We start from the raw sequence: 8828 nt of genomic DNA on the forward strand, positions 1-8828 counted from the left end.
ACGTTTCTACCTTCATTTCAAAGTGGTGTTGAGCTCCGTTGCGACCTGGGTTTCATTCACACAGCCTCCAAACATCACGGACTCGCCTCTGCGAGCAGCGCACAGCAGCGACTCTTGGCACTGTTTTACGTGATAAAACGTTGAAAAGTGCAACCGAGTTTCGTCCAAACAAGTTTGCCTGCTATTAAACACGTTTACGAAGACAACCAAGTTAAAAAGAACCACATGCGAATGATGGGTGAATAATAAATGTCACTTTTGGTGGCGGCAGCAAACACAACGGCCGTGGCTCCATGGTCAGCCTGATCTCGGCAGAGCTGCTCACAAAGTTTGTGACGCTCACCTCGTGTTATGAACATAAATCAACTGTTTGTTGGAGACCATCGTCACACTGATGCATCGATACGTGAGATTTATCATTACTATAATGAACATGGTCGAGATAAGTCAAAGTATTTGCTTTCCATATAGCGCTGTCATCCAGAAGTGGAGATCACAGTTGGCAGTGTTTCATCCACTTCTAAAAGTATTTTTGGAACAATTGCCATTGTAAAAAACAAAGTGTAATATTATTATTATTATTATTATTATTATTATTATTATTATTATTATTATTATTATTAGTTTCTGGGCCCTAAACTGTGGAACTCTCTTCTAGCACAGTTGCAATCCCTAGCTGAGCTCAATTTTTAAGACTCAGTTAAGAACTCATTTATTCAGGCTGCCATTTTATACATCGCCACTGACTGGACTGCTGCTTCTTGGTTCTGCTCTTGTGTTCTAATAATGTTTCACCAATTTTGCATGTTATTCTTGTTTCTTATTCTTATATTTGTTTTACTCTGCAAATCACCCTGTGCACCATTTGGCTCTTGGAAGGGGCTATATCAATACAATTTCATTCATTGATTGATTGAATTCAAGAGCCACTTTGTTTAAAAAAAATAAATAAATAAAAGGAAAGGGAAAAAAATGTGTTTTCATTAGTGTGTGCTTTCTTTTTATCATTTCACAGCATGTCACAAAACAATACAATTCTGGATCTCTTATTACCAAGAGTGCGCTCGGTATACAACACCCTCCCGAGACCCAATAAGAAGTTGTTATAATTGTCTGTTGTTTTTTTTTTGAAAGAGCAATTGATCATTGAGGTTTCAGAGCTCAGGCATTTCATTTTCAAGTGAATTATCTGTGAATTTCCAAGTCCTGCAACGGAGTTTAAAAAAAAAAAAATCCTGCCAGTGTACAGTCTCACACATGCATTTTGTTCTTGTCCCCATATATTGGACAACTCTGAAGATCAAAGGGGACTCAACGACCCTCCCCAATCCTGCATAGCTTATGAATCCTTGGGTCTCAATGAATTGGACATCATTACAGTTCCATTACTTTGACTAAATTACAGGACGACATAGATAAGTTTTATTGAAAAGGTGACACTTCTCTATCAGGTTTTATAAAATATGACTTGACTGTACAATATGTTGTGTACATGTACAGTCTCTTCTGTAGTTGAATTATACCCATGGTGCCTTCAGACGTTATCACCAACAACTACAGTATGTGGGTTCTCGTGTAACACTGGATACTGTGCTTGGGGGAAAGGAAAAAAAAGTGATAGGGTACCAAACAGCCTGGAGTGTTTTTATTTGTTTGTTTAAAAAGGGGAAGATAGTTTTTTTTGTTTTGTTTTTTAAGGGGTCGGGGGGGGCTGAGGGTTTGACAATACATTATCAAAGGTACTTTTTCCCAAAAGGATCTCAGCAGAATGTTCCATCTCACCTACTCTGAAGGTAAGCGAACCTATAACTCTGAGCATCAACTGTTGAGGACACCAGATCCTTCAACAGATGTAATCTCTTTGGAAGATGTGGGTGGCTCTTAGAAGAGCCTTTGGGTTGGGGTGTTTACAGACAGTTTACTTGGAGCTGGTGTACTTGGTGACAGCCTTGGTACCCTCAGACACGGCGTGCTTGGCCAGCTCTCCGGGCAGCAGCAGGCGGACAGCGGTCTGGATCTCCCTGGAGGTGATGGTGGACCTCTTGTTGTAGTGAGCCAGACGAGACGCTTCGCCGCCGATGCGCTCGAAGATGTCGTTGACGAACGAGTTCATGATGCTCATGGCCTTGGAGGAGATGCCGGTGTCGGGGTGCACCTGCTTGAGCACCTTGTACACGTAGATGGCGTAGCTCTCCCTCCTGGTCTTTCTCCTCCTCTTGCCGCCTTTACCGGCGGTCTTGGTCACGGCTTTCTTGGAGCCCTTCTTGGGCGCGGACTTGGCTGGCTCAGGCATTCTGCTGTCGTCAGTCAGAACGATGTGAGTTTTCCCCCGGTGGGAGGCTTGTATTTATACAGGCTGTATGCAAAGTCCACTGTGTGGTCGCTCTTCTCTCATTGGTGCGTGCGACTGAACGAGGCAATGGGGAGCTTCGGACGTCATTTCATCCCGCCTCTCTGCTCAAAGTGTCTGACCACTTAGTGTGCAATCCCATTATGTTGCTTGATGTGCATATTTGGGGGAGGAAAGCACAGAATACGGTTAATAGGACAAACCGGCAAATTCTGTCTTGACTCGAGCAGTTTCTGCGGGTTCACAGTTCCAAATCAAGATCTTACTTTATTTTCATCAAGACTCCCTTTGACCTTCTGCTATGCAACAATAATCTCTTCTGTTCTTAAGTAATATGAACTGGCCTTTCTGTGCAGTGAGGTGACTAAATATACCACATGATTTAAACGATAGACAGAATGTGCCTCCAACATTTAAAATCCTTTAGTGATGGGAAAGATCATACTCATCCAATTAGCAATTGCGTATGAAGAATGAGCAACTAATATGACTATTTATCAATACGTCAATATTAGAAATGGGAACGAACCACATCTAAGAGCCATCTCTCTCTTTTTTTCTCGCCGCCGGACCGGAAAAAATGGTCGACTCATCCTCCAGTCGTTGGAGTTGGCGATGATTTAGAACGTGTTTACGTGGAATTTTGTGTGATAGAGAAATGTCAAAAGAAAAAGAAACGGGATAAACCGAATAATAAACAGATAAACACACCCAGTCATATGTGAACTGAAACATTTTTGCTGAATGCTGCTTTTTGTTCGTTTATTTTATTTTTTTAATATTTGTATCCAATTGTGACAGTTCGATGTGACAAATGCAACCGTTTTCTTCATTTTAACAGTACCATGTTCCATGCCGTGTAAAACTATACATAATATTGTTGACGTCATGAACATTAGTCATTTCTAACGCGTTATTTACTGATAAAATGGGGGGGGGGGGGATTAAAAAAAAAAACAAAACCAAGGAGCCACTCGGGAGACAAAAAAAATACAGCCTTCTCGGAGATGAACTCACTAAAATAACGCGTTCACCAACAAGGAGGACGACAGCTCGTGAAGGAAGATTTGGGTGGCTCTTAAAAGAGCCTTTGGTTTGAAGATGTTGAACAAAGAAGTTTAACCGCCGAAGCCGTACAGAGTGCGGCCCTGCCTCTTGAGGGCATACACCACATCCATCGCGGTCACCGTCTTCCTCTTCGCGTGCTCGGTGTAGGTGACGGCGTCGCGGATGACGTTCTCCAGGAAGACCTTGAGCACACCGCGAGTCTCCTCGTAGATGAGACCGGAGATTCGCTTGACTCCACCGCGGCGAGCCAGACGGCGGATGGCGGGTTTAGTGATTCCCTGGATGTTATCACGGAGAACCTTGCGGTGACGCTTGGCGCCTCCTTTTCCAAGTCCCTTGCCTCCTTTGCCTCTACCACTCATTTTCAATGTTCAGGTCGGTAACACGAAAGTGAAGGCCACGACAGAAAACACCGCTTCTTTGTATCCTCAACGAGGACGTGTTGGAAAACAGCAGAGCGAGAGCGCGCGACTCTCTCTTCCAAGATGTGCGCATGATTTAACGCCATCTAGTGGGCAACACACGAAAATACATCTCCTGTCTAACGCCAGGCATACACGTTATTTACAAGACAAAAATCTCAAAGCTTATAATAATAATAATAATAATAATAATAATAATAATAATAATAATGATAATAATAATAATAATAATAATAATAAATAATCAAATTAACAATTTAATTATTTCGTGTATTCTACACATTTGATGACAATCGCTCCTCTTTCCAAATACGCCACCTACTGTGCAGTGTAAATGATGACAAGGGTGTTTGGAGGGAGGTGAGGGTGGACATTGTTAACCCATCAACAGGTAAACGGCAGCGGGTCGCTTTCCGATTGGCTGCAGGAGTGTCCAAAAGCTATGTCACTGTTGTCTCTGTCCAGGGTCCTGAACCTGTGCCTACACTGAAAATATCCTCACGACCAAACTCGTGGCAGCTCATTTTGTAGGCGCTGCCCTACACCGCCCTTTTTTTTCTTCTTTTTTTTCTCTGAAAACTACGGTCAGAAAATGGCTAAGGGTGGTCTCAGAGTGAGAAGCTAACGCCTGGCTGGATGCATGTTTGCTAGCCTGGGACGGGTATCAGTGCAATGTCTGTGATCATTTAAAATAAGCTGCAGACAAGAACGAGGGGGCAAGCCTTTTTCAGATTTTATTAAATGATGTTTCCCAGGTTCAGTATCATCTCACTTAGACGTAAACAAGTGTGTGTGTGGGCGTTTTTGAGTGTGTGTGTGTGTGTGTGTGTGTGTGTGGGTGGGTGTTTTTGAGTGTGTTTGTGTGTGTGTGTGTGTGTGGGGGGGGGGGGGGGGGGGTGTTGTGGTTGGGGTTTGCCGGCAACGCTGGCCAACAACCTGCTGCATCGCTGCGACCTCGGGCATTTTAATATTTGACTGGTTTGACTGGCGCAACATTTCGTGCTGAAAAGGTGAATCTTCTCAATGGTACACCAGTTTTCGAGGAGTAGTGCTGAACACAGGGAGAGCGGCGTTGCTACGTGAAGGAGATGGAGGCGGGGTGGGAAGGTTGGGGGTGGGGTCAGTGAGTTTACGACAGTAACAGGAAGCAGCTCACAGTCTGAGCTCATTTGTCAACTTTGGAGTTCTTGAAGGCAATGGACGTGCCGGAGATCCTCTTGAAGCACGCCGTTGAGCGAGAGGCGGGGCTGCTTGCACACCTCCATCTCCCACTGGACCAGGCTCTCCTGCCAGGCACGCAGAATAGCGAGTAGCGCTCGCACTGCCCGTAGTCACAGTTGTTGACATCCAGGACCCTGTGGAGCTCCTTCATCATGTCCTTCGACTCTATGGACAAGGTGGTCTTCATGCTCCATGTGTGTGTGTCTGTGTGTGTGTGTGTGTGCGCGCGATCCTGGTAATGACCATGTGCTATGGTGCCTCGTCCGCAGGTGAGGTCTTTGACTACCTGGTGGATAATGGACAGATGAAGGAGAAGGAGGCGAGGCAAGGGTCATGTTTTGCCAGGTGAGATGGCGACCTGTATCTGTTTCTCCCATATGTATCCCACAATACACTGGGCCCCTCACTGGCCTCACTGGCAAGAGGCCACGCAATCTCTCACACTGTTGCGTCCGTGAAGTCACGGGGTGAGATGTGGATGTGGGAGGTGAGCAATCAGGCTCCACCTGGGTCACCTGAAACCAATAATGTATGGCCGGTAAATAAAAGCAGAAGCAAACCAGGTGCCGGGTCTTTGTCACATTGCCGTAGTCGGGAGAGTAACGCGCCACCGGTAAGATGTCTCCGGTTTCAATTGAAGCCTGTCAGTTATTATGGGTATATCCTGCTTTGTGATCAAAACATTTAACGTTTCGCGTTTGCCGCCTTAAAAGCCTAAGTCGGCTCGTGCACTTATACTGCGCTGTTTTGTTATTGTTTGACGCTCTGTGTTGGGCCGTATCCAGCTGGGCCGCGCACTGACAGCATGGCGCGCGGGCGCTTCCTGTTTTCCCATGCGCAGGGTATTCTGGGTATTGTATATATACTGTATATATATATATTATATAATATATACTGTTTTTTCTCAAGCGAGACCAGACCCATCCCCATGACCAGGACCCAGCCCCTTCACCCACGGGAGGATCGGTACCCAAGGCAGGCCCGGGCACCCAGAGGCCCCCCCTACGGACCCAGTATGGCGCATCAACCGCCCCCCTCGAACCCCCACATCTCCCAGTCGCCCCCACTGCGCCGGGACCCCCCCAACGCCAGGGGACAGCCCCCCGCCCCCGAGGCCACAGCCGCACCCACGCCCCCGATGCCGGGCAAAGCAGGCCCCCAAGCGAAAGTCTGATCCAACAATGAATGAAAATGATGATGATGAATGAAATGATCCAACAATTTAACGAGCTGTAATTTGTTTCATTTATTGTGTGATTTTCAACAACAATATGAACGTTTTCTCCTTGTATATCTTGTATATATCGAGTTGCACATGAATTATACAATTATTTTCATTAAGAATTATTTTGGATGTTAATGTAAATGTATATGTTGTGTATTGTGAATTTAACAACTTAAATTGAAGTTCATGTTTTCTGTTCCACAGGTTTATAACCTGCTACTGTTTAAACAAAAAAAAAAAAAAAAAAAAGGAACTTCAAATAAAAAACCCACAAGCTGAGTTAAACCATCGTGTGCTCTCCTTGACTCCCTGTTCTGTCACAGTTCTGTTATTGGGTCACAGCTCTTTTCCACTCAGCATGCCAGCCACTCCCACCTCAGCAGCCACTCCACTCATCTGTGCTCACAGCTGCTCTTCAGCTTCAGCAGCTCAGTATATTTGCTCCTGCTCCACACCCATTCTTTGCCAGATTATTTCTTTGTTCTCATGCAAGACCTTCCTGCAGTTCTCTGCCTGATCACCCATTGCAGACTGAGCCTGTCTCTGACCCAATCATGCTTGGAGGTCCCTGGTGTTCTGATCTGCCCGCTTCTGCTCTTGGTAATCCGCCTCCTGCCTTCTCGGTTCCAACCCCGATTTTCCCTGACGTCCTGCTCCCCAGCAACCTGACCAGCCTTCTGCCCCCGACAACGTCTACAGCCTCTGCGTGTCTGGCTGCCTCTTCCCTGGCCCTTGTTGGTTCGGGCCTGCTCCTGATCCAGCACCTTCTCCCTCATTGCAATCTCTACTACGCTGTTTGTGCTGCATTTGGGTTCACACCACTGTCCGTTTCACGTTCGGTGGGGGGGAAAAAACCTAAGGAACCGAACACACACACACACACACACACACACACACACACACACTTTAATTGAAAATTAATTCACTCTGTTGTGACTTCACTGCCGGATAACACATTAGTTATAGAACTTCTTTCGCTTTCTCTCTGTTGTTGGATCGCCTTATTTTCTAGTGTCGTGCTGACGATCCGCGTGTTCGTTTAATGAAGAGTCTTAGGAGAAGAATGCTGATTTTATCTTTAGTATGCCTGGTACCGCAGGTCACCTAAGGTCACTGGTTTACGATGGCCGCATTCCTGTGTCCTCTCTTAGGTATCATTTTACTCTGCACAAAGCTTACAAGGTATGTTATGCATACATTCCCAATCTTATGAATGGGTTAACTTACTGGAGTAAACATATTCATATCAATGATTATATAATTATGCATATTTATATCGGTGAGTATATGATTATGCTCAAGCATCTCGATTAAAACATGATGTTACCTTCACTGTCCATCTCATTATTCCATGTCTTCTTGTCGCTGTTCAATCAGATTGTGTTGGCAGTGTAATATTGTCATCAGAAGAGAATCGTACACTGATTGTACACCATATTGGCTCCAGACGGAGAACCTGCTGCTGGACGCTGACTGGAACATCAAACCGAGTTTGGTTTCAGCAACGAGTTGAATGCTGTGCAGCAAGCTGGACACCTTCTGTGGATTTCCTCCCTACACCGCTCACAAACTCTTCCAGGTGATCACCATCACGATTGGCTACAATGAGTGTGGAACTGAAGGGGAAAGAGGAATCCTGGGTAACCTATTTTCCTTCTGCGCCTGCAGAGGAAGAAGTACGACGGGCTGTAGGTGGACGTGTGGAGCCTCGGGGTGATTCTGTACACGCTGGTCAGCAGCAGCAGCAGACAGAGGCGCGGATACATGGCAGGCTTGCTAGACAGATCTTTTGTTCATAAAGCATCTTAATTGTGACTGCTGTGTTTCACTTGCTCGTCCCGGATGAGGCAGTTCAGCTAATAAGCCAGTCCATGCATCGCTTCAACAGATCCAGAAACTCCGGGAAGACCAGGGGAGGCAGGCTCTGCATTTATGTGTACTGAGGCTGGTGCATATGCAGTGTCATATGCAAATCATTCTTGCTACCGAGGGAGCAACCAGCAACGCTCATTACTGCTGTGTACATACCCCCCAATGCTAACGTTAGCATGCAGGTACACCAGGTGAGAAAAATCCTGGGGGGTTTAAAACCACACAAAGCGGCGGGACCAGATGGAGTACTGAGCAAAGTGATAAAGGCCTGCGCTGATCAGTTCTCAGAGGTTCTGACAAAGATCTTCAACACCTCCCTGAAAAAGGCCACCATTCAGTCCTGTCTGAAAACAGTGACGATCATTCTTATCCCCAAGAAGAACTCTATAAGCTGCCTAAATGACCACACTAGCGTGTGGTCATTTAATGTGATACTAACCTCTGTAGTTATGAAATGCTTTGAGCGACTCGTCCTTCACCACCTTAAATCCTGTCTCCCTAAGGACTTTGACCAACACCACTATGCTTAAAGAGCAAGCAGGTCAACAGCTGACGCCATCGCCACTGTTCTCCACGGCACTGCAAGTCAAACTGAGAAGCTGGGGAACTATGTTAGGATACTGTTTGTGGATTTTTCAACACCATCATGCCGGACATAGTCATTGGAAAA

At 45.8% G+C, this 8828-nt stretch overlaps 2 protein-coding genes across 2 annotated transcripts; both read right to left on the reverse strand.

Annotated features, from left to right (window-relative positions):
* Positions 1 to 1818: 1818 nt before the first annotated feature.
* LOC142902581 (histone H2B 1/2-like) lies at positions 1819 to 2324 on the reverse strand. The gene has a single exon (XM_076047782.1). It carries the CDS (start codon positions 2291 to 2293, stop codon positions 1919 to 1921), a length of 375 nt encoding a protein of 124 aa, XP_075903897.1. The 5' UTR covers positions 2294 to 2324; the 3' UTR covers positions 1819 to 1918.
* A 1017-nt stretch (positions 2325 to 3341) lies between these two features.
* Positions 3342 to 3798, reverse strand: LOC142902582 (histone H4). Its single transcript, XM_076047784.1, has one exon. It carries the CDS (start codon positions 3778 to 3780, stop codon positions 3469 to 3471), a length of 312 nt encoding a protein of 103 aa, XP_075903899.1. The 5' UTR covers positions 3781 to 3798; the 3' UTR covers positions 3342 to 3468.
* Positions 3799 to 8828: the final 5030 nt, after the last annotated feature.

Source organism: Nelusetta ayraudi, unplaced genomic scaffold (genome assembly GCF_046127955.1).
Source record: "Nelusetta ayraudi isolate G7.1 ecotype Tasmania unplaced genomic scaffold, CSIRO-AGI_Nayr_v1 ptg000095l, whole genome shotgun sequence".
In the NCBI taxonomy this organism is placed as follows: Eukaryota; Metazoa; Chordata; class Actinopteri; order Tetraodontiformes; family Monacanthidae; genus Nelusetta; species Nelusetta ayraudi.

Bases quoted from the DNA above. Each gene is read 5' to 3' on its own strand.
- LOC142902581 (XM_076047782.1), bottom strand. From the start codon at position 2,293: ATGCCTGAGCCAGCCAAGTCCGCGCCCAAGAAGGGCTCCAAGAAAGCC.
- LOC142902582 (XM_076047784.1), bottom strand. From the start codon at position 3,780: ATGAGTGGTAGAGGCAAAGGAGGCAAGGGACTTGGAAAAGGAGGCGCC.